Source organism: Scomber japonicus, chromosome 6 (genome assembly GCF_027409825.1).
Source record: "Scomber japonicus isolate fScoJap1 chromosome 6, fScoJap1.pri, whole genome shotgun sequence".
NCBI classification, from domain to species: Eukaryota; Metazoa; Chordata; class Actinopteri; order Scombriformes; family Scombridae; genus Scomber; species Scomber japonicus.
In genome coordinates this window covers 17,145,687-17,172,427 of record NC_070583.1, presented here as the reverse complement: position 1 = coordinate 17,172,427, position 26,741 = coordinate 17,145,687, and the positions used below count along the sequence as shown (strand labels likewise).

Genomic DNA, 26,741 nt, shown 5'->3' with positions numbered 1-26,741 from the left:
TAGTATTGTACCTATTCTGATCCACACGCCAATCCAGCCACTATTAAATCAGATAAATTAAAGAAGATAATGAAGCCTGAAGGTGGCGGTAAAGCAACAAGATGAATACCAACTGCGGTAAAAACCACAGAAAAAGAAGCTCATATTCTGGCTGTTAGTGTGAAGTTTTCTTCACCATAACAACAATATTGTAGCACCAAAAGCTACATTTTTTGGCTGAAACAGCAGTTATAGCTTTCATATTAATTTGTCACAATGTCAGATTTGGAGGTGCAGGTAGGCTCCATTTTGGAGATAATGGTCAACGCGACTGTCACAGAAATGACCAAAGTTATCGGCAGCTGTGATTCGACACGTCCAGAAGCGTCTCCGAGCTGCGTTACGACCGAAAACACACAAGCGTCCTCAGAGGAGAAGGTAGGGAAAGCTGCAGCCGGTTACTGGTGTGTGTCTGTGCCCCCGGTGTTATGTCGAAGTCTGTTCCCCCGTCGATATGTGTCCCCTCTATTCCATAACCCTCAACCAGTCGTCTTCTGAGGTGCTAAACTCGAACCCAAGCGTACCATAACTCAATCCATCTAACTGTAACCATAACCTAAGTCCAAACGCGGATGTGTTGCTATGAGAAACACAATCTTAACAGCAGGGGGACATTTTTGAGGGGGGGAACAGATTTCAACATAACACCGGCTCGGCATCCTTCCCTCCTCGTCTGGCGTCAAGACAACCAGCTGATCATAGAAATAGAAGAGCTAGCTCGCTGCTAATGGCTAAACTCAAGTGTCGACGGGCTAAAGGCTGTCTTATGTTGGTTAGAGAGTATATTCAGCTTATAATAAAATTAAATATGTATGTCTGGTTGATTAAGGTGCCACAACAATGATGAAGAATCCATCTTTGGACGCCATTTTGAGTTGGACAGGAGGCCCAGGCTTTTCTATCTGCTGTATGTCTAGAAATGTTTCAGCTACAGGTTTCACCTGCCAGGACCTTCATATACTTATCCACCAGTCTTTATCTCATCATTTTAACTGTGATAATAGTAATAATAGCCGAGTATACTCAAATATCCAGCGGTGGAATAAATACTCAAATCAAATGCTTTGATAAGTACCAATTGGTACATTAATGTAAAAATACTCCATTACAAGTTAAAGTCCTGCATGAAAAATCCTACTTCAGTAGAAGTTTATACATATTCTGAGCTTGATGTAGTTGAAGTATTGGAGTAAAAGTAGGCTACATAAGTACATGAGCTTGATGTAGTTCAAGTACTACAGTAAAAGCAGTGGTTTTGTCCCTCTGACTGATATAGTATTATAGCCTAAATGACATCATTAGATTATTAATAGCTACTAAAGCATCATGGATGCTTTTATGATGCATCATGAATGTATCTATTTATTGTCTGTATGGTACTGACCTGAGAAAAATTAATTTCCCTTTGCAGATAATGAAGAATATCTATCTATCTATCTATCTATCTATCTATCTATCTATCTATCTATCTATCCATCTATCTGTCTATCTGTCTGTCAGTGTGTAAGCAGGAAGTTAGTGTTGTAGCTGCTAGTCAAGTGGTTCCCAATAGGGGTGTGACAATACACTCAGCTGACAAGACAATACACATATTGGGTTCATGAGCTCAAGACAAGATTTTAATACTATTTTTAAGAAAACTTCAATGAGGAAATATAAGCTATGACTGGTCTTTTATTTGAAAGCCACAAAATGCAAAATAATGTGCATTTTGAAATGTTTTAACTAATCATCTTGTAATGAATGTCACTTCAGTTCTACTTTCTAAGTATGAATTATCATATGCAGTATGCAGCACTGCAAAAGGTTTTCCCATAGAAATAGATATTTTATAGATTGATAATTTTGGTATTTATGGAAATAACAACCATAAATACCAAAATTAGATACAATCACAAATACCAAAAAACACAAACCACAAACATACTTCTAATAAAAACACAGAAATAAAAGTAAATTGCACAAATCCTATATCACACACATACAAAAGTATATATATATATATATAAATTGTGTTATAATTTGGTAGTATGACTCATTTTACCTTTTGCATCATGAGGCTACCATAGCTGCACTACATTCCTTTTCTCCTCCTACCTCAGGCTTTCAGTGTAGAGCCTTGAGGTCAACCTGCTCCTCTCTTACTTCTGACTGTGAGATCCTCTCAGCAGGTATAGGCTGCAACAAGGTTGATGATCCAAATGTGACATTATAAAAAGAAGACATGATGTGCAAATAAGCGATAGCAAATCGTCTTTTTTGTGTGCGCTCTGAATATTGCTTCACAAGACATCATTCACCTCGATGAGAAATATCATCACGTTTTAATCTGCAAATCTACAAGTCTTAAACATGTTTTCCTTGCTGTAATCATTCCTCCTGTTCATATTGACCTTACAACGGAAGTGATGGAGGACACGATAAAACACATGGGTTTGCCTGATTATCTGAAATAGTCAGTTAATGTTTCACCTTTTATTGTACAATGACATTTTGTAAGTAAACTGCATTATTCCCATCAGGTGATCCAGCTCAGTGTCTTCATGACGTCTCTGGCTCGAGAAGCTGTGGAGAAGATCTGCCAGCTTTTCCACGAATGTTCCTCCCTGCTCCAGTTAGAAGTACGTCACTTTACTGCTCTGATAGTAACTTTTAACATTATACTGTTTGTGTGTGGAGACACGCAGCCGTCATCTTGTGAAAATCAGTGTCAGGTTTTAACAACCCTATGACAGTCCTATTTATTGTTACTATCTGAGAAAGGATTATATCAGGATCTTCCGTATTACAGCCTGATGTTTTCCTGATGTTGAAGGTGGTTTCTGATTAATGCTTTCACTTTTCTGAATATGTCACCATATCTACAGAGGCATTAATTCATCTGAAACATTTCCATAACAATTTTCTAAAGTCATTGAAGTATTTTTCTTGTTTCATCTGCCTATAATGTTTTAATAGACATTTTCAGTCAACAATAGTAGCAGTTGAAAATAATGAAGGTGAACTATTTCCTACAATGGCCTAAAAGGCTTTTTAAAGAACTAGTTTGTCTTTGTTCTGTAGGTGAGACACGATGTGGCAGAGATCGAGGACCTTAGGAGGAGACTGGAGGTGGCAGAGACAGAGCTGAAGCTGGTCCTGGAGGGGAGCAGAGGCCAGAAGGAGGCGCAGGAGCTGACAGAGGGAGGCAGCGGACAGGAGGGAAAGAACGCTCCTCCGGCCAACAGAGCAGAGGGAGAGACCGTCCCGACCAATCAGCGATTGGGGAGGAAGAGCCGCAGAGGTGCTGAGCTTCATCCTTTCACTGCATTACAGAACATGTGTAACAATGTTTGTGACCTGAATATTCTGATATTAGAGCAGTTTGTGTTTAAAGAACACCTGAAAACACATAAAGAAGGTGCCACAGTAGATTATAGTGTAGTGTATAGTTTATGATGTACTTTCTTTGTCTTTGTCTTCTGTCTCTGTTGTTTGATGAAGCAGAATTTGCCACAAAACTAACTAACTAACAAGTGTTTGGATTCTTACAGTTGTAACTAGTGGTGATGCCGGAGTGAAGAGATCGCCCATCATTCACCTGTGGAAAGGCAGAGCTTATGAGGTAACTTCCTGTCTCGTCTTGCACACTATAGATGTCCTCACATCCTTTGTCTGAACTGGGTGGTCTCTAGTTCCCAAATAGGATGAAATTATAAACAAATATGGTCAATTAACAATGTCAAAGAATGGCATTTAAGTTGCCTTTAAGTCTCATTTTTAATTATTTAGTCTTTTTTTAATTTGTAAACTATATGGGGTGGGGCTGATATCAGGACTTTGTGCGAACCACTCAAGTTCATCTGCAACAAACTTTGGAAACCTTTTCTTTTGCACAGTGTAAAGTGTCATGTTACGCTGTAGCATGAATATTATTGGAAGAAGGATGTCCTCTTGCTCATACAGTGTAGTAGCTAGTACAGATTGACAGAAAAAATGGGAGACAGATAGAGAGAGATAGAGGGAACAGCAGCCAGGTATAGTAAACACTATTAAAGAAACAACAGAGATACAGTGATGTATAATAAAAACAATGCCAGAGAGAAAAAAGGTGCATAGCAGAGGTTCAGTTCATGATTTCAGTGTGTTTGAATAAATAACAAGCTAATTGTAATATTTATTAATAAAAGTAAATAGATAGATATGGTGCAGATAAACTCACAGAGAGACTGACTTCTTAACATAATGAATATAGTGAAATGGTTAATAATATAATGTAATATAATATAATAGATATGTCCAAGTAGAGTATGACATCGTAGGTATTTCTCCTAATCGTTTGACATCTCCTTATTGTCTATTTCTTTCAGGACACTGTCCAGCCAGTGATAATAAAGGAAGAAGGATTAGAGGCATTTGCTGACCATGCTTCTTCTGATTCTGGTCAGAACAGAGACGATCTAGCACAGGATGATGACGACGACCCGGACTACCAGGTTGGTTTCACAGATCCGTCATTCATCGTTTGTTTGTTTTGTTATCTTATTTGTTTATTTTTCCCTGTGTTTGTGTTTTTGTTATGTACAGAATTTAACATATATATACTGTACATTTTATAATTAAGTTTGAAGTTTAAGTTTCTCTGGAGCACATTTCAGGATGACAAACACAGTTTAACAACAAAATAAAGAATATTTAAGGATCAGGATGGCAAAATTCACCAGCCAACCATTATTTTATTAGATAACTAACAGTGTGTTAATGTGTCTACACCAGTTAATGAAGACCAGTATGTTAACTCACTCATTCACTTAAAGAAAATGAATGAACAAAGTGTGTATTTTGCTGTCAGTTGGAGCCAGACGATCCAGACGACGGTGACCCAGGATTCACCGCCAGACCCAAATGCGTTGTAAAGCCCAAATCCCACCGAGGTCGAGCCAAGAGTAAGAACCAGCAGTCTCTGAGCTGCAAACACTGCAGGAAAACCTTCACCAAGCTGCAGCAGCTCAAAGCACACCAGACTGTCCACAGCGCCAACGTAGAGAAGCCTTTCCACTGCTCTCAGTGTGACAGAGGCTTTTCATTCCAGCGGAGCCTCAACGCACACATGCTGCTTCATACAGGTGAGTGTTCAGCTTTCTGTTTAGACTTCTCACAACATTTAACCTTGTGGGAATGTTCAGTATAATCCAGTACTGAGGCTAGAGGATGCTTGCAGTCTCTTTGACATGTGTAAGCTGTGTACTAGTTGTTAGGGACTTAGGTGCAGCAGGACTCCACATTAAGCTGAAAAACACACAGCCCAGACCTAAAAAAGTGGGAAAGAAGGAAATGAATGAAATGAAACATATAAAAGTTTGGACACACTTAATGAGAAAGTATGTCCAAACTCTTGAATAGGAAACATTTACACAACCAGCAGTCACAGTAGCATTCATTTGAAGGTGTATTTCTGGCTACTGATGCATGTAAGTCTCACATGCTGGTTTGATCTCCTTCAACTCCTGATAAGAATATTTGTCTTTTTAGTAAATGAATGTTCCACTTTCTTCACCAGTAAGTCTCTAACTCTATCTCTGTGTTATCTGGTGCTGGGTAGATACGAGCACAATGGCTTTATCAGAGACTGATTGCTAAAGCTAGAAATGGGGTCGGTGAAAGCGGTGAGGCTCAAAAACAAAGTCAAGTGTCCCAAAACCAAAACATTGAGTTAAAAGGGGCTGGAAAGCTCAGTTGAGCTGCTGGATTGGGGGATAATTCTCTGTATTTGCCAGTGAAAGACATCATTAGTTATTTTTGATTGATGTTCATTCAAAAAATACAAAAAAAGGAGTCATTGCACACCAGAGAAGTGGCAGGTGGTAAGAGGAAAGTGTAATCAAAGAATGAAAAAAGCTCCCACACACTCTCTCGCTCACTGCTGTTTATTTTATTTTTTTGTGTTTGGGTCTATTTTTGATTTGATGTTCATTAAAAATGTTTATTAAGGGAGTTTTAAAAACCATAATATCTTTTGTCATATTCACTCTCAGAATACTCTCTGTTCCCATGTACAGGTGAGAGGCCACACACCTGCGATGTTTGTGGGAAAGGATTCACGCTGAAGCAGCTGCTGAGGAACCACCAGCGTCTCCATGCTGAGGTCCGGCCATTTCGCTGTGACCAGTGCGGCAAGAGTTTCTATCGAGCCCACGGCCTGAAAATGCACCAAATGGTCCACACGGGAGAGCGGGCCTACAACTGTCAGTACTGCAACAAAAGCTTCACAATACAAGGTAACCTGCAGCGCCACCTGCGTATACACACGGGGGAGAAACCGTTCAGGTGCGAGACGTGCGGCAAAAGCTTCAACCAGGCCGACACTCTGAAAGGACATCAGAGGATACACACCGGCGAGCGTCCCTTCAGCTGCGAGACCTGCGGCAAGTGTTTCATTCAGAAGAGTGCCTTGAAAATGCACCAGAAGACTTCTCACCCAGGCGAGAACTCGTTAGCCTGTGTGGCGTGCGGCACCATGGCGGCCTGTGTTGACTCGCTGCGCAAACACCTCCAGACTCATGCGTCGACTATCCCATGCACGTGCGTGATCTGCGGCCGGCGGCTCAGTTCCATCACTGACCTGCGCCTGCATCAGCAGCACCACACAGTGGACAGGCCTCACAGCTGCGGGCTCTGTGGGAAGAGCTTCAAGTCGTCCAGTTACCTGAAGATTCACCTGAAGACGCACAGCGGAGAGAGGCCGTTCTCCTGCGACATCTGCGGTCGCATGTTTACACAGCACAGCAGCCTTAAGTCACATCAGGTCGGTTCACATTGATTATACGTTTCTAGTAAAGTGATATTCAACACTAATATTACTGTATTGCTTGTGTACTTATTATTAATTGTTCTTTTTTCTTTCTATAGATATTGTTTCTATTTTTGCTATCCACTTGCTGCAGCAATAATGTAAATTTCCACACCATAGGACTAAAAAAGGATCATCTTATCTTATATATCCATATCTGTCACTTACTGTGTTTGAAATGAGAACAAAACAGAGACCAAATAAACAAAACAAAACAAAAACTATCTAAAATTGACTTTTCTTATATCAAAAGGAGCTGAATTATTTTTTTGATAGGTGAAAAATTGACTTAAAATATGAGAATAGTTAGAGGACTATTGGAGGACAGCCACACCTAATTTCAGCACTGTATCGTATTGTATTGTACAGTATCGTATTTTACAGTATAGTATTGTATCATATCCTATCCTATCTTATCCTATCCTATCCAACCAGTACAGTATCATACAGTATTGTATCCTATCCTATCCTATCCAATCAGTATTGTATTGTATCGTATCATACAGTATCATATCCTATCCTATCGTATCAGTACAGTACAGTATTATATCGTATCCTACCCTATCTTATCCTATCAAATCAGTACAGTATCGTATCGTACACTATTGTATCCTATCCTATTCTATCCTATTCTATTCTATTCTATCCTATCCTAGCCTATCAGTATTGTATTGTATCATACAGTATCCTATCCTGTCCTATCCTATCCTATCTAATCAGTACAGTATCCTATCCTATCTTATCCTATCCTATCCAGTCAGTATTGTATCGTATTATATTTTATGTATTAAATATGTGAAATGCTTCAATGTGGTTTAAACCCTTATACAATGATTTCAGTTACAGCTTTTCTTTTGACACTCTCTTCTAAAGGTGGTGCATACGGGAGAGAAACCGTTCAGCTGCGACACGTGTGGGAAATGTTTCAGCAGCACCGGCAACCTGAACAGACACCAGCGCATCCACACGGGGGAAAAGCCGTTCAGCTGCGACACGTGCGGACGCAGCTTCAACCAGGGCAACAGCCTGAAGGCCCACCAGCAGATACACACCGGGGAGAAGCAGTTCATGTGCGACAAGTGCGGGAAGAGTTTTTCCTACCTGAGAAACCTAAAAGACCACAAATGTTTCTATGTGTGAAGCTAAACTGTGATGAGACGTCTGCTCTTGTGGCAGAGCGGCCTGCCGAGCTCTTTCGGTACCTGTTGAGGGATAAATTTAAAGGATTGGTTGAGAAAATAAAGGAATAAGCTTGCAGTGAAAGTGGCTTCGGTGATTATAAGCTACCTACAAGGAAAGCAGTGGGAGTACGTGTGGTGGATTATCACAGGTTACATGACTGAAGAAATAAAACAAGGTGGAGACACTTACTGTAAAGGTTTAAGTGCAAACCTTTTTGTGTTCTTAAATGTAGGTGTTTACCTGACACCGTTATTCAGACAGTAAATATAATAATAGAAAAACAACATTAAAAAACTGTTATAATCCTGAAGCCACAAAAGAAAGATCTACTACAGAAAACAGACCTAAGAAGAGCAGTCACTGGTACTTTGGGTATTTTTAAGGAGCAACTGTTACCCTGAATCTAAATCACGCACACAGATGGACAAAATGAAGCATTTATTTATGGGAATAACTGAAAATTGTCAAGGTGTCACTCAAGAGCCTTTTAGTCTTTTACCTGAATACATTTGTAAGCAGCGTTTGCCGACAGATGTTACAGTAGTGTCATTTATTTTAGTAAAGGACTGATTTTCAGTTTTAACCTTTGGTATTACTAGTAAAAGCCAAACAAGTGAGTATTGTTAACAACCACAGAAGACATATTCCTCTTTAATGATCAGCTGTATATGCTTTTAAAAACCTGACTGACCGAATGCTTGTGAGTATGAGAAGAGTTTTTCTATTTTTGTGCCACTGGCAGATCTCATTGATGGCCTCTTACATTTCTTAAATGGACATTTTAAGAAAAAGTTCATTTTCAGCCTTGTGGCCATTGTGGAAAATGGATTTAAAACTTATAAAGCATTTTAAATAGATTGTAGAGTAATAGTTTTTAGTAGAGTACAACATGTGCCAAAAGGTATGAAGTATGAAGAGTCCGACAAGCCACAACTGGCAGCTGTTAAATTCTTACTAGGACATAAACTATAAAATCAAGTATGATTGGTTTTATTGTATTTATCTTTTTTAAATATATATAAGAATTCTTAAAGAAGTTTGTTGAAGTTGTAAAACTGATATTTATGAATGATTTAACCAACTGGAGGAGTGCTTTTCTGTTTCAGGTGAGGAGCACCAGTAGTTAACCTACCTTGTGTGCTTTAGATGAACTGATGTGCTGATTGAGAACGAAACAGATACAGAAACAGTTATTTTCTAAGAATGTTTTCATCTGTGACTTTGATTGTGAAGTGTACATTTGATATATCTCACCTCTGTGACTGTGAGTCAAATTGATAAACGTTGACATTGAAATCTTGTCGGTGTTTTTTCTGTTATTAACTTTCAGAATACATTTAGAGAAGCTTAAAAAGAGTTCAGGGGTATTTTTTTAGTGGTTTACTGTGAAGTTGGTCATAACGCACAAACTTAAGTCTTCTGTTATGTAAGCAGTTTTATGATATTAAGCATTAAAGAAGTAAAGCTCTAACTTATTTGTACCAATTTTACCTGCAACAAATGTATTTGCAGGTAAAAAAGAAGTTTTTGTGATATATTTCCCTGAATCAGTCAGCTTTTTTGTATTCTAACTTACAGCTTACTGAGATATGTGCACTATACATGCAATCATATGTTTCTGAATTGTAAAGAATTCACTAAATAAGACAAATATTCAAATAACTGTACTAAAGATTTCTAGTAGTAAGAGTAGTAAACCTATATTTATACCCGAGAGATCATTAAGAGTGATCCTCATTTGCAATGACATCATGTTTAAGATAAATATTAATTATATTTTTTATAAAAGTGTGAAAGATCTATACAATCATTTGTGCAGTAAATGAGTTTCAGCTTTTATTTTATTATATATTTGCTAGACCATTGTAATGGCTTTTAAATCAAATTTTACCTGTGATGAGAGGACGGCATTTGAAGTTGTTGCGGGATGGATGTGCTGAAATATGTAGTGATTTTATAAATATTATAAATATTAATAACATTAGGTTTAAAAGGGGAAGTTTGGAGATGAATTACAGTAACTATATGTTTGCATAATTATATAACAAAAACAAGGCCCTCTTCTCCTCATCCAGTAGAGTAATACATTGCAGTGTGATAACTTATTTATTACATTGTATGAAACTGGACTCTACATCACCAGAATGATCCGGTACATTTAATGGTCTATGCAGTTACTCTCTCATTACTATCACTATTCACCAGTAGATGGCACTCTATGTTACTGTTACTAGTTTAGTTTCCTTTAACACTGTGATTGTCCTCACAGGCTAACAAACAAAGAAGGGGAGAAGGAAAGAGTTCATTCTTTTCTCTTGTCAGATTTTTTCCAACCTGCAGTTTTCATTGTAACCAAAGTCAATAAAAATGATTTCATTAACTGATACTCATCCATGGAAAGGGGAGGAAAACCAGCTTTATTTGACTTTTTACTTGTTAATTTTCATTTATTTGTCTGCACTCCTTTACAGCATGGCATTAGAATCGGATTAATTTAGTGATGAAGGCCTCTGTTTCCCGCTTTCATTACATTTCTTTTCTTTCTTTTTTTTGTTTCGTTGTGTGTTTCCTTTTAAATCCCTGCATATGACGTCAGTGTGCACATTTAGCAGCTGGCTGTGGGCTGAGTGTCTGGCTGCATGGCTGGCTCAACAGCCTTGGGGCTGCACAGTAGGTCAGGCTGACTGTAATCCCTTCCAGATTACAGTTCAGGGCATCGCAGGAGGAAGTGTGGGGGATTGGCAAAGACAACACTCATTACAGCTGGCTTCCTGCCAATTTAAAGGCAAGATGTACTGTGTATGTGTGTTGGTATTTGTGTGAAAGCCAGGCTGAATTTGTATTTTACTCCCTCAGAGTGAAGATCTTTTTATAAAATTATTACATTTTGGCTGATGAACCTTTCTTTAAAGAAAAGGCTCCCTGTTTTTCATCAGCTTGGAACAACTAACCACAACTATTTGGCCCTAAAGTCCAATAGGGCAACCACTGAGGGCTTCAAAAATGAGGATAAATCTTCCTTTAGAAAAGCAGTGGAACACAGTATGGTTAGGCTTTACTGATTGTTTTGCTAAATGTGCCAGATGTGGGAAGAGTAAAAAATGAGAACAATGTAAAGTAATACATCATACAAACCATTAAGAAACCGCAAAACAAGATATTTTTGATAAACGTGGTGTCGCCCATGTCATTTATTGGGTCCCCTTGCCTCCCTGCCTTTCTGGGATAATAGTTGGCCTGAAGTCATAATGATCATATACCCAGCTCATCTTGGTAGATAACCCAATGGTTGATACATATCTGGATACACATAAACGGTTATTTTTTGTATTATTTACCTTTTTAAAGTTTTCTGCTTTTTAAACTTATTTTAATACTGATTGTAATGTGTTTATGATGACCTTGATGAAGGCTGTAAGCTGAAACGCGTCTATTAATAAAGTTGTTCTATACCACGTGTTGCTCAAGCTTTGACTTTTTTGGATCGTTTTCCCTTCTCTGGACTGTTTTCCCTTCTCCATGCACCTTGGAAGTAGGTGAAGTTGTGCTACAAACCTTTACCCCTTTTTATTTTCAAATTTTGCCAAATCTGCACCTGTTTTACAAAGTAAAACAAAGTATAGTTTAGTTTGGTTTTCACAAGTTAAAATTTACACAGAAACTGACAGATAATGACAAATAATATACAGTGCAGGGAGACGCAGCAAACCCAAATGGGATTATTAAAAAATATTATAATTACACAATATTACAGAAAATAATATGACTACATAGAACAAAACAAATAATTACTAGATAAGATAGATAGATAGATAGATAGATAGATAGATAGATAGATAGATATCAGATATTCTGATATCTGAGCCAACATCACCCACCACCAGCAGCAATATACTGTAGCTTTTTCAGTAAGGGTGTGGTCACACATATAGCCATGTTTTTGTTATGAGGCCGAAAGAAGACATCACGTCAATGAGAGTCCTCACAAGCGTCATCAAAGTGCGAACATGTGTTAGTGTGCTCATGTCCTCAGGGTCAGAATGAGCCAGTGGCCGGATCAATTCCTGCTGACATGCTCTGAACAGCACAAATCACTAACTGTTGTACACACACACACACTAACACACACTAACACACACACACACACTAACACACACAAACAAAATGTGTGTGCTTTCCATAGCCTATTAGATGTATTGACGATTCCACAGCCAGTATTTTTTGCTCTAATTGGTTTATCCACAGCTGACCGGACAGTGATGCTAACGATGCCGGTGTGCTCTGTAACACTATGTTCAGTACAGCCTCTGTAATCCATAGAAATATGGACTGCTGCTCTGGCTGTTCTTTCCAGCATTGATTTCACTCACAGTTTCAGCAGCACTCTGCTCTCTCTGTTTTCTCTCTTTCTCTGCCTTGGTTCTCTGAGGGATGACAGTGATTGTGCTGGTGTGTTAGTCATCTGCTTGTTTTCAGTAACAGCTACTCAGTTTTTTGAGGTTTCAGGTCATTGAAAGGTCTCATCAGTCTTATAACCAAGGAAGTAGGGGTGCGAGGGAAGGATGAGGCCCTGGGTTCGTTCCAACAGGTCCAGATCAGTTCAGGTAAGATGTCCTGGTTTTATAATGTGTGGTTTAGTCTGTGGTGAGTCTGTTGTGGATTTTGTAGACAAATCCAGTGACTCAAGCTTATTTGTCTTTGCTTTTTTGGATACTCTGAGAAAAAAGTGAGTGTAATGTAAAATTGTAATGGTTGCATCAGTGTGTGCGTGTGTGTGTGTGTGTGTATGTGTGTGTGTGTGTGTGTGTGTGTGTGTTTGTGTGTGTGTGTGTGTGTGTGTGTGTGTGTGTCAGTTCAGACTCATCTAGAAACACAGTATCTCAGAATCAAAGCTGCTTGACTATAGAAAAAAACTGTTTTATGTATTTTACAGCTTAAAGGTCAAGAGTTGCATTTACTTCTCATGTCTAAAAATGTCATTAAGTATATAACCACAGCTTCTCTCCACAGAGCAGAGGGCCTAATTAGAGTCTCAATCTCATTGCTGCATAAATGTGCATATTAAAAAGGACAACAGCTTTTTTTCAGAGCTGTGTTGTTTTCTTAAAGCTTTAACATTTACAAGACATGAGATATACACTAGCATGGCTTTCAATTCTGCTTTAAACCCCTACATGAATGTGTGTGTCTTAGGGCTGGGTAATATATATTAATGTTATATCAATATTGTGATATGAGCACTAGATATCGTCTTACATTTTGGATATTGTGCTATGACATGAGTGTTGTCTTTTCCTGGTTTTATAAAGGCTGCGTTACAGTAAAGTGATGTAGTTTTCTGAACTTATCAGACTGTTGTAGCTGTTTTGTTAGTCATTATATTCACATTACTGATGATTATTTATCAAAAATCTCATTGTTCAAATATGTTGTGAAAGCATCCCAACAATATTGTTGCGTTATCGAGATACTTTCTCAAAAACATTGTGATATTTTACTTAGTCCAGTAGTATTAATATTAGTATTTCCACTATGCATGAGCTCATAAAGAAAAAACATGTAAACACAAAATATTCTAAGTCTTATACAGAGATCATGTTTTAAAACTAGTGCAATAATATGTTTAATCAATGACTTCTTACCACAAATGTTTGCAATATTGTGATGAATGAGGCTTCTTGTTTCCTCTGTGTACAGCTGTGATTGTGTGTGTGAGTGTGTGAATGTCCCTCACAGCGATGCTCAATCTGAAGTTTAACAGTCTGAATGGTTTCCCCAAGAGAAATATCTTTTAAATAATTAATTAATTATTATCATATACTATCAGCCTGCATGTCTTAAAGTTGTGTAACTGTGTACTATAAGCAGAATGTAGTCCAGGGTTTATATTTCAAAACTGCTGATAATAATAAAATATTAGTGTAATAAATGGATTGTTTAAACAAAAGAACCCAAAATTGTGTTCGTAGGTTTAGTTTGTTCTTTTTATATACCTTCATGGGACTTCAAAACACTTAAAAATGGGTATGTACTGTTATTGCTTACAACTATGTTTAAAAAAGGTCTGCTGTTTAATTACTCTTGTAAATTGTGAATAAGTGCTGGTTGAATTGTCTTTAATATGCTAAATCGTAATCCTTAAACCAAGCAAAGGCAGATTTCCTGGTAGGAGGCCTCTAAATCGTCTGGTAACCGTAATGTCTCCCTTTCTCTCACTCTCTCGCTCTCTCAACACACACACACACACACACACACACACACACACACACACACACACACACAAACACCAGTGCACTTCTGCATGAATGGGATGATTGTGTCTTTAAGAACATAGGGGGGAAGGGTGGGTGAGGGATGCTGCGTTTTGAGACTATTGGAAATATAGTTGGTTAAAATATTGTTTGTTTTATGTTTTTAATTGAATAAAAAAAAGAAATAAAACATAAAAACAGGTCTCTCTGTTGATGGCCCAAACATGAATGAGTTAACATATCAATATATATGATGACTGTATTGCAATCTCATTCTAAAAAACGATAAATAGAGAAAAGAGAAAATCATCCAAAGAAGAAAATAAAATGCAAATTTGAATAGCTTTTCTGATTTGAGATTTAAAGTATTGATTCAAGTTCTTTAAAATCTACTATTTCCCTGTAAAATAGTCTAGGAAGATCACAGATGTTGTGCATTTAAAAAAACAAAAACAAACCTGATGTGTATTTTGACTTTGATGTGACTTTACACAGAAGACTTCATTTGTCATATCCAATCATAGTTATCGTACACACCCTCTTTACTCTCTACACATGTATGATTCAGAGTTCTGGGTCAGTCACACTGCAGTTACATAAATGAAATACCAACCTACTTCCTGCCGCTGTCTCACAGCTGGAATACACCTGCCCCTCAGGGCCAAGGATCAAACCAGCTATCTTTTCATTATTGGACGACCGTTGTATTCCCCTAAAACTGTCCTGCCTTGCACCAATGTCCTGCTTCTTTAAAAGTGGACCTGCACCTGCTCTGCAAAGTGTACAGAGGATTCTTCATAGTGTAGCTTGGCAACCCACTTTGGGATAGCTAAGATTGCAAATTATAAAGTGGTGTCCTTTAATTTTGGGCCAATAATAATAATAATTATGATAATTATGATAATTATGATAATAACACCTTTCATACAAGAAATATAGCTCAAAGTGCAATAACATGCAACCCAAAAGGAACATAAAACAATGTTGTTTTTTAAAAATGAATGAAAGAAAAAATATATATAAGCAAATAAAAAATGACAATGGTACAAAATGTAGTACATAGTAAAAGTAGGCTATTAGTAGTAGTGTATTAGTGTGAAGATGATCATTATAGTAATACTACTACTACTACTAATAATAATAATAATGATAATGATATCATCATATAATCATAATAATATTCATAATAATAGATTTTTAACTGGTGGTGTCCTTTACATTTTTTAGGGTTAGGGTTAATTATATTAACAATCATAATCATAATAATTATAATTATAATGTTGAAATGTCACAATTTTGCCTCTGGGAAATGAATATATATTGATTTAGCCACCAGGAGGCGATAAAGATATTAGAAAGATATAAGAAACAGACATCATTGTCCTACAGAAGGTAAAATTCAAGCGATTTTGTAATGGAAATAATGGAAAAACCTTATCGATATGTACATGTGTGTAAAATGTGTCTTAAAAATATATAATCATATTAATTGTGACTTATATTCATAAGCAAGTGTCAGCTATGAGCACAGGAGGCTGAATTTACGAGGTGTCCCTGAAAGCAGCATGACCAATAGAGGAGAGCAGCGACGCAGCAGCCCTGCCTATTATCACCGCTGACGTCCGTCTCCCTCTTTCTCTTGTCACTGGGTTTTTTTCGGGAGGAGAGGAGAGGTAGTGGGGGGAACCAGTTTTTTTCTTTCCCCCGTCTTTTCCTGAAAACAAATGCTATGTTTCAAACACGCAGCGGCCAAATCTTCGTGTTATGCTGCCGCCTCTCCGACGACGACGCTTCATTCACCGAGACATCTCTCTCAACCAAGCCGAATGAGAGGAGCTAAAGGGCGGACTGGACTCAGAGGAAGAACCGGGGGGAGGCTGTAACGTTAACGCAACATCCGCCGCTTTCTTTTATTACAACAACCGCAGTTTCTCATTGATTTTTATATACAGCATTTCATCTGTGTGTTTGAAATGTTGCCTCAGACGGTTTCTGGATGTGTTTCCGTTGCAGTTTCTCCACCTTTTTGACGTTTTTTCACCCAGAAAAGAAAAGAAAAAATCATATTAGCTAGCTCCCCCCTTTTTTTCACTCTGCTCAACCCCCCTATCAGTTACCTCAATGGTCGCATTGGTTTTCCTTTCGTCGCAGCTCAAAGTCAGACGGTGACCACCAGGATTTTGTTAACGTGTCCTCCGAAATGGTACGATAGTGTCTGGAAAGTGAAAAGCCAAGTGGAGGAGGGAGGTTCAGTCAGTCAATCTGGGTTATTTTTGTTTGTTTTGTCTTCCCCCCCAGATGAGGCTGGGCTTTGTAATAACAGCAGAAAAAAAGAAAAACATGAGGTGGATGTAAGCTTGGAACAGTTTTTACGCATCATTTCTTTTTTTCTTTCTTTTTTTTTTAAAGCTGGATCTTTGGTGATCTGTGCTGCCTTCACGGACTGTGACAATGAAGATTGTATGAGAAGAGAGGCTGTTTTTTCCCCTCCCTGATACACAGAGCCTGGTGTGACTGACTTACCAGAAGAGGGGGGTTTAACCCAAGTGTATTCACTAAAAACCTACACCCCCTTGCTTATTGTTTTTTTCCTCCTGGACAGCGAAGCGCACTCAGGGACAAACATGTCTTTACGCACGGCACTGCCTGGAAACGAGCGGAACCCGGACCATGTAAGTAACCTTAAAAAAAAACCCAGAAGGCCTCTATTTGTCATCTTCCAGCTGCAGAAATAGTTAAGCAGTAGGTTTTTATTGTTCACTTGAAGAAAATGATTTTAAAAATAATAATAATGAAGCTATAGGTCCAGAGATTAGTCTGCCATGTGTAAAGAGCAGCTGCAAATCAAGACAGGCCACACAGACATAGACAGGCTAATCTCTCCTGGATCATTTGGGATGGGTTGTAATTGGACACACACACACACACACACATACACACACACACACACACACACACACGGATTTACACACTCATTCAAAAAAATTGCACAATTTTAACCTAAAAAGAAAATCCCTTCCAGACTTTCACCTCCACCTTCATCTTACTCAGGGGGGTATCTCCAGTGCACCTGTATGTCTGCTTCCAGCTGATCAATAATTAATGCATCTGATGCAAGGCCACCCAGCACTCGACCATGGCCTGCACCCATCCATCCACTCCACTCTCATCCACTCCCCTCTCCACCTCCTCTTTTCTCAATCAACTCAATCACCCCTCCATCACCTCCTTTGCTTCTAGCTCTTCATCTTCTCGTCTTCTTCTCTGTACCCCCCCACCCCACCCCCCAAGCCAGTCTGGTCTGTTCAGCCCCCCCACACCCTTTCTTTTAATGAAACTGTGTGACAGGCAGCTCAGTGGGCAGCACTTTATTGCAAAGTCTGCTGTGTCAGGCTAGCCCGGTTTGTCCCGCTGACGTTCTTCTGTGTCTGTGGCACCGTCTGGGTTTTTGTTATATGAAAGAGGAAAGGGGGGGGGGGGTCTTTGAGTTGAATGTCTATTTTTATTTTGTTAACCATGATCTAGAATCATTTTGGATATCCACTTGCTTGTAAAGATGTGAGCTTCTGTCTAATATCCCTTTTAACAACATATTGACATCAGCAATGCAGCTGTTCAGAGAGCCTCCACCTTTATCTCAAGGGCACCTACCAGCCCCGAAACATCAGACTCCCCTCTGGATTGGCAGCACTCACTATAACAGCTACAGCTGATAAAATATAGCATACTTTACCCCTTTTTAGAGCCTGGATTTTTGGGGCTGATAGCAATATAAGGGAGGTTAAAAAATTCCAATATCCATATATTGGCTTATAATTTTATATAAGACTACAGTATCAGCATTTCCCTTTAATTATGAGGAGTGTGGCCTCTAATTTGTAGTGCAGTTTGAAGAAGTTTATTTGAAGAAACACAAAACGCAAACTTGAAACAATGTAGAAAAAGATATTTACTGAAACATGTCAGAATCTTAACAGTATTTTATATTAAGTAATAAAAAGTAAAGTATTAGCTGAACTTGGAGAAACACCTCTGCTTTTTTTTGTTGAGTTGAAATATGAGCATTAGTCTTTGAGGGTGTGACCTTTTTGCTGTGTCACCACCATTCAAATCAATACAACTAGTAGTTAAATTACTAAAGCACAACATTTAGTTTAGAGCACACAACATGATACAACTTCTTAATTTTGCTCCCAGTGCACCAGAATGATGCATTTGACTTAAAAATGTACAAAATGTTCTTCCAGGGGAGCTGAACCCCCCCAGAAGGTCAGACTGAGGTCCAACCACCGTAGTCTTTCGTAATTGAGTAGAAAACACTGAGAATATAGACATAAAATGCACATTTTGTTTGTTTTATGTGGTTATCAAACACCTCTGACAAAGGAAGCTGTGATATTTGACAGTTTAACTATAAACTTAATTGTATAGAATTACATTAAGTGCACTGAAACAGTAAACTACACTACAATTAAATCATTTTTAATGCCTATAAATAATAAAACACAGGACACATAGGAATAGATGTTATTATCCATTATTTAAGTGATTGATGATTGATTATTAAGTGAGTGATGGCATCCACTGGGTTATCAAGAAAAAGGATCAAATATATATAAAATGTTGTCTATATGACTTAAAAAATACATCGGACAACATATATGACGATACCGATATATCTGTGATAGGCCAATATCGGCCAAAAATATCGTCTGACCAATATATCTGTCTGGCTGTACTCCTTTATGCCTTCATTAAAGGATATGTTCACAGTCACTAGTGCTGAGCGATACGGACAGAATTACATCATTTTATGTCTACATTTTTTTCTTAATCAGCTCAAGCATGGTAAAAATACTCAGGACAGTTTCAGGCAGATAGACAAACTAAGGTAATATGGACTAAATAAAATATCACCATATGTTTGACCAAAATGGATGGGATGGGATGACTATCGGTGCTTTCACAAAATATTTACACAATGAGATTCAAATAATACAGCAGCTAGAACAGTCTAAGTTAAGAAAGTGACATCAGTTTCCTGTAATACAGCCTTTAAAACAGGAAAATATTCTTACACCCTATCTCAATATTACAATACCCAAAATATAAGCTGATATCTATTTTCATATCATGATATGGATATAATATTGATACATAGCCCAGCCCTAGTTGTCACCATCACAATCCCTGAATATTTGCTATTTAGATATTACGTCCATATCTTACATCTCCTGTTCATATTAGCTGGTCTCCTTGGAGATCACATTGACATTGATTGGGACACTGTTTCCCATCCTAACTGTAGGCTGTAATATAAGTTTAGAAATGTAGCTGTGTTAAAATAACATGCAATCATACATACAGATTAAGTTCCTCTGTGCAGGGACATTTACTGTATCCATTCTAGAGCCCTTGCCTTGGTTGTACCCATTGGGAGAAGAGATGTCTCCAACCTGCCAGTGCTCAAGACTCACTGCAGATTGTTATAGATAGGAGCTTATCGCCTGTAGTCCGTGCCAGGATCCAGAAGCACTTTTTTAGTAGTAATTTTAATAATTGAAATATTTTCATGTAAACCTGTTGTGGTTTATTTTGGAGATTTCTCATCAAGGCCACACCCAAATGTAGGACTCCTAAAAGATGATGCTGCAATTACATAGAGCCTTTTTATTCCAACAATGATTATAATAATTATCAGGTTTAAAGAAGCTTTATTAGAAAACCATAAAAAGTAACCGATAATAGTGCCAATAATTGAAGTGCTTGTTAGTCAGAAGTTAGCTTGTAGTTGAGTGTGAGCAGTGCAGGATATGAAGTATTTGGCTCTGAGCTGGGATGAGCAGGATGATGTCTTGCCCAGTCACAAGCCACTCTTGTTAGCAAACTTACCATGGTAACAGCAGGGGGTCCTCCATAACCCCCTCCCACTTCCTTATTACCCCTCCCACTTCAGACATGTTCACCCACTCTTGTCTATTTCAATAAACACTCACATGCACAGCCCTTTGCTTTCTGGCTTTCCCCAGACAGCCTTTGAATCTACAGCCTTTTTAATCCACACTCTAACAGTCTAATTTATGTATTAAAACATTAGCTGCACATTACATAACATTTTGTTGTGATATTTATGTAATTTCCTTTCTTTTAATGCGGATATTATTGCTGAGCTGTTCCGCTTTCTGTCACTTCCACTTTTTTTTTTTTTTACCAGTTTACGGCAATTTATAATGTAATATAGATGTACACACAAGTGATTTGAACCATTTTGAGCCAAGGAACTAACTCATTACTCGCTTGTATTTAGGTTAAGAGCTGTTTCATGAAGGTGTTTGACAAGAAATAAGCAACAGTCTTACAGATTATTACACCTTTTGTTAATAGCTTCACTATAACTAAGGGCAGAAATATCTTAACAGTCTCTTAATTACACTTTCTGAAGCTCTTTACAAGTATGTAATATTAGGTAAATGTGAGTCTTGACATTGAATATCACCACTTCTTGCAGTTTATAGATGATTTTGCTCTTTAATGTGCTGAAGTAATCTTAGACTGTGTGCAGTGTTTCCAGGTTTTTAGGTGTTTTTATATTTTTAGATACTGCAGGGCACTTTTATCTGGCACTTTTTGCACAATGAGTACTTTATCATTATTTATTACATCACATGTATATTTTTGTTTTATTAGTGCAATATTGGGGTATTTTAATAATGATTTTAGTTTTAGTCACATATGTGGATAGTTACAGATGTGTTTTATGTGTGGCTGTCTTGACTATAGATATAGCTGCTGTAATCATGTAATTACCCGAGAAAGATCAATCAAGTATCTAATAATTATACTGATAATAATAATAATACATTTTTATTTATAGAGCACTTTTCAAAATCCAAGTCACAAAATGCTTCACAAAGCAGCAAAACACACAAATCATACAATAATTAAGTTTTTAAAAGAGAAGTCAAAAGTCATAGTCAAACCATAATTTGAGGAGACAAAGAGCAATTTAAGGTCAATTAAAACTTAAACAATATCAAGAAAAGACCCTGAAAAATGTATGTTTTAAGAAGGGAGATCACTGGTTATCTCTCTATTTATCTATCTATCTATCTACAGCAGTGCTTGAGAGGTGTGGAGGTGAGAAGAAAAGCCCAACTTACAGTGAAAGTGTTGTGATTGACGCATACATAAAGGCACATCATTTGTTATTGTTGTATAAGTCTTTCTTGGCGTCTGTTCGTGTTTAAACATGTCGCTGCTTGTGTGCATGTAATACAAAAATTGACTGTATCGCTTTTCCACTGTGTTTCGTAACCTCCTGCAGAGCGTACACACACAATCATAAAGACACACACACACACACCGTTACACAACCCCGTGATATTCATCCTTCCGTGGCCTTGTCATCCCTCTGAGATCATTATCACTATCACAGAGTTAAAATTTAGTCTGAGCAGCAGCAGTGGTGGCGGTGCTCATGACGTGACAGGCGGCGCTTTCACTCCAGGATCCACAATTTGCATGTTCGACTCTCTGTTCCCCCTCCGTTGTCGCCGCCGCCTCACATCTGTTCGATCTTTCTCCTCTTTCTCATGTTACCCAGCTACACCTCTCGTCTGCTATCAAGTCCTGGATCCAGAGTCTTAGAAACAGACATCCCTTTCAGTCCTGCATCCTTCTCCTTCCTGTAAACAGTTGTCAGGCCAAAAGAAGCTCTAGTTTTGTACACATTTTGAAGAGACTCATTTGTGACTTATTTACCACAAGATAATGACTTAAATTGAACCTTTGTGACTTCATCCAGGCACAGACTTCTGATCCTGATTTTTTTAATGCCTGTTTTTTGGCTTTATAGGCAGCAAATAAGCGGTTAAAACTGCTGAGTAACAAGATTACTCATTAGATTATTCATTATTGTAACATGGGATGGAAAAATATGGATGGAAAGTTTATCTGTAGTTACTTAACATAGCATGATGACTCACAAATGTCCTAATATTTGATGCATTTGTGTTCCTGGGTGTATATTTGTCCTTCAATGTGTTGTGCATGTAGCACATACAGTATATATATGCATTCAGTACACACAAAAATATACCTTGAGTACATTTTAGATGGCCCACTTTTACTTAGAAAGTCTCTTATGAATATTTTTACTCTCTAAGGACCCTTTCCTTCAACACCTCATGACCTCTGACACATTTTCCTCTGTATAATTACATTACTCTGGTTTATCTGGCGTTACCTTGCAAAACTAACGTCTTAAATCAGCTTCAGCTCTGATCTGTCACAGCAATCGTAATAGTGTTTGTCTTCCCTCCTCCTTTTTTCTTTGTGTTCTTATTTCCGAGTAGCAGATGATTACCTAACCTGCTAAACCTGCATCTGTTAAAGGCCCTGTGTTTTGTTTTTTTGGGGTTTTCTTCTCGTCATTGTCACCACGTGCGTATCTACTGGTCAAAGGACTGTGAAGTATATGTGGGTTTTATTTGTGTGTCTGCTCTGAGGAGTTTTTGTCAAGTCATGTAGTCACATCTTAAAAAGTTAAAGTGTTGCATTAGTGTTTGGTTTTTAGGGTTATATTATTGTTATTGTAGATTTCAATCTAGATAAGGGTCAACAATGTGGTGATGAAATCCAGAGCTATACTGATAATAGTAAATGTCCTCACAAGTGTAATAAACAGGTATCTATGTATTTATTGCAGCACTGTGGGAATGGACTGTTTTCCCTGAGGCTAGTCATGTGGTTTTCTGTGTGTGTGTGTGTGTGTGTGTGTGTGTGTGTGTGTGTGTGTGTGTGTAAGAGGAGAGTAAAGGAAGTCGTATAGTAGGTGTGGGTGAATGCTTGTGCTCACATGTATAGCTGTGTGTTCTCATCAAAAGAAAAAAAAAGACATGTCTCTCTCTCTTTCTTTCTCTGCGTGTGTGTGTGTGTGTGCCACAACAGCGCAGAGCCGGAGCTTTTGTGTTCCCAGGGACAAGCCAAAGATTCATGAGCTCGCTGTCACGACTTGTTACCCAAAAGCTGGCCCCCCCTCCTCCACCGATGGCGTTGGTTTCACCTAGAAACACCCCAGAAACAGCCATAAACAACTCCAGGCTCTTTTTTGGTCTACTGAGGCCAACTGAACCATGTATGATTAGTATATATAAAATGAGTCGGTTGATATTAGACGACATATATTGGGGTCACAATACCTCGCTCACTTGTGCTGTTTTTTTGGTTTATTTTTGTACGCTAGCCAGCTAAACCAAAACCCGAAATGTGTGTTGAGTTACGGATGCAGCAGTAGCCCAAAGGTCAGAAGTAGGGCCAGTTTAAAAAAGGGGAAATTTCCAGCTCAAACCGCTGGAGAGGTGATTGAGTTACCATCTGTTTAGTTTTTAACGGCAACTACCACAATGCCCACGAGCAAAGGCGCTTCCAGATGCTCTGTTGACACTTGACGGCGGTACGGCAGCAGCAGCAAAACTGTGTTAAGAAAGAAATAAGTGTGTGACTCTAGAAGAGCTTAAGTGCTTAGCGGACGTTACTTTATAAACGTGTTGCTCAAGAGAACATCAGTGTCAGGTTTTTAAGAGAAATTATGTTAGTATTAAATATTATTATTATTAAGTATTCTCAAGTATATTTTCTTTATATTTCCACTTTAATTTTCCATTTGGCCACTGTGGCGTCCTTCTTCCTTTTGAGTGTATGTGGATGAAATTTGGGTTTTAGTGGTGCTCATAATTTCTTTTATGTGGCAAGCAAGCCAGCAAGGTTTATTTATAAAGCTCCTTTTGCAAACTACAGTCAGAAAGTGCGTCACATTCAAAATACAAAAAACAACAAATGCAATCATATAAAAACAAAGTCACCAGGTGTCAAATTAAAACATGAAAAACTACAAACTATCTAGATGCCTGTCTTGAACAGATGGTCTTTTGAGGTGTTTTTTAAATGACTCCACAGTATCTATGGACCTAAAGCTTATTGGGAGTATTAATTCATTAATTTATTCCAAATAAAAGCTATTACTGCTGTTAGAAGTGTTAAAATATGACTTTCTGTAGTGTAGAGAGCTGTAAATGTAGTGAAGTGGGTAAATTAAAATCCACTATAATACAGCTAATCTCTGACATTGATGGCCCAACACTGGGCTTTCAGGTGTTGGCTTACTGGCCTCGTTGTCCTCAGGCCTGAGCTCTTCCTGTTCTCTGAAGTGTGTTCACATCTGTAGTGTTGAGTCCTGTGAGCTCTGCAGCTGCATGAAGCTCTATATTCCATATATGTGCATGTGTCACACACAGATTTAACATTAATATAGGATAGATATTTTCATTTTAACAGCTTTGTCAGTCACATAAATAACAGAGCAATCAATCCAAATTGTGCCTTTTTATAACTTTTCAACCTTTTTTTGCATAGTCATTACGTGAAAAGCTGCCTTGCTTGCAGTGTACTTGCACTTCATGTTGTTTACTGCAACTTACACGTGATAAGGAAAGTATCATGATCTGTTGGTTTTCTTTTTCTTATTTTGTTGTTAACCAGAGGAAACGTCGCTGTCGCTGCTTCTGTCGCTGCTTCTGTCCATTAGCTGATGCAGACGGCAGCTTTGCAACAAGCGCGGCCCTTTAATTGTGGTTTTGCAAAGATCACAGAGCCGCCTGTGAACTGTCATTATCACAGTGCTAGCATTTCCAGTTTGAGGGTTTTGGGACATGTTTTTTTTGTATGGGTAATGGCAGCTAGAGGTAAGCACATTGTGGGTGGTTGTATACTGCTGTGTCACGACTTCATTTACAGTCAGTTTTTAATCATTTCCTGCAGCAGACAGACTGTAATCTTAAACTAATACATGAACAAATTCATCTTGAACAGCAGAATATTCTCTGGTCTTGATGATTTAGTTTCAAGCCAGATAAAAGATAGAGTCAAACTAAAAATATCTAACTTTGAATGTCCTCGTTTCAACCAATTAGTCTGTACTAGTGCAGTATCTGCAGTAATTCTCGTTGATGAAGCCAGATCACGCGTTACTTTTAATTTATCTGATATTACAAAGCAGATTACATCACTATGCCTGTTTGTTTTCACAAAAAATAAGCTTGGGGGAGTGGGGGAGGAGGGTGCAGACAGATAAATTGCTTCTGTTATGAGTAAGAGGAAGAGTTATTATATATATATATATATATATATATATATATATATATATATATATATATATATATATATATATATATATATATATATTTTTTTTTTTTTTTTTTTTTTTTTTTGAGAAGTGCAGACTGTCATTTTATGGGTCAGACTGTTGGAGCAGCAGGCTTGGCAGAAACAACAGTGAGCTGGGAGACTGATGCAGAACATATATTACTCAATAAAGTGTTCAGACAGGATTTGACTCATAGGTAACACTCATACAAATGTGGTTGAGTGTATGAATACATCAAAACAAGGATTTCAGATAATTTATTGTCTAAAGTGAGCAACAAATGAGACTGAAAATCCAGTAAGAGTGCAAAAATGAACATCAGTAAATATGTCAGAGGCTACCAGCAGTTTAAGCCAATGATGCAGTCATGTTTGGAAATGATGCGTGTAGGAAAATATGCTGCATACATTTGATTTTTGTAGTTTAGCCACCACTCTTACTGCTAAAAGTAATATTTTTACTCTTCAAATGAATTGCACAGCTTTTAAAAGAAGCCTGATGGAGTGACCTTATATATAATAATAATATAATGTATAATGATCTCATACAGTATGTCAGGGGTGTCATACATGCCTCATCCAACTTGAGATGAAGGACAAATGTGCTCATCTTTATCAGTATCTCTTACCAGGATATAACCCCAAATTGACAGACTTGGTCTTCAAACATTAATGTGCATGTTTGGGACTGGCTGAGAGGTGCACGTTAAACTGTGAGTAGCCTGTAAATAGCTGCTTCAGAGGTTTTTCCACCACCCTGATTAGAATACAGTTACTCAGAAAAAAACTATTCATAACATATTTTGGTCACATTTAAACCATTTACATATTGAACATTGTGCTAAATATTGTCAATCAGCAGGAATAATCTATATATTATAATCTATATATAGTCTAATAGTGCAAAATAATCTGTAAAAGACTGAGATTATATTGTCATTACTTCTTAAGACATCTCAAGCTCAGGTTTTATAGGGTCATTTATGGTTTATCATAGTGAGGTAGTGCTGGGTGGTATGACCAAAAATGTATATCACGGTATTCACGTTATGATGGGGGGTTTTTTTCATGCATAATCAGGTGTTAACAACATCTTCCACTGGTTGAGAGAGGAACTACTAATCCACTGCAGTAGATTGATTTAGGATGGACTATTTTACTGTCATGATGAGTGAATATTGTAGAATTCCACACTAGTTGTAATATCACAGCTGCCAACATTCCCGTTTTGTCTTTTC

The 26,741-nt window shown here is 37.9% G+C and overlaps 2 protein-coding genes across 2 annotated transcripts in view; both read left to right on the top strand.

Moving 5' to 3' along the window:
* The first annotated feature begins 186 nt into the window (after positions 1-186).
* Positions 187-8,735, top strand: LOC128360630 (gastrula zinc finger protein XlCGF57.1-like). The gene is made up of 8 exons (XM_053321100.1): positions 187-417; positions 2,562-2,660; positions 3,103-3,322; positions 3,573-3,643; positions 4,389-4,514; positions 4,871-5,144; positions 6,078-6,823; positions 7,742-8,735. Exons 1-8 carry the CDS (start codon positions 256-258, stop codon positions 8,006-8,008), a joined length of 1,965 nt encoding a protein of 654 aa, XP_053177075.1. The 5' UTR covers positions 187-255; the 3' UTR covers positions 8,009-8,735.
* A 7,192-nt stretch (positions 8,736-15,927) lies between these two features.
* mark4b (MAP/microtubule affinity-regulating kinase 4b) overlaps positions 15,928-26,741 on the top strand; it is a 59,150-nt gene continuing 48,336 nt past the window's right edge. The window contains exon 1 of the mRNA XM_053321398.1: positions 15,928-16,973. Within this exon, the coding sequence (XP_053177373.1) occupies positions 16,926-16,973 (48 nt within the window). The 5' untranslated portion in view covers positions 15,928-16,925. The remainder of the gene's footprint in view (positions 16,974-26,741) is intronic.

Coding starts and splice junctions, on each gene's coding strand:
- LOC128360630 (XM_053321100.1), top strand. CDS start 256: ATGTCAGATTTGGAGGTGCAGGTAGGCTCCATTTTGGAGATAATGGTC. Junction 3,644..4,388: donor GGAAAGGCAGAGCTTATGAG/GTAACTTCCTGT, acceptor TATTTCTTTCAG/GACACTGTCCAGCCAGTGAT. Junction 5,145..6,077: donor ACACATGCTGCTTCATACAG/GTGAGTGTTCAG, acceptor TCCCATGTACAG/GTGAGAGGCCACACACCTGC.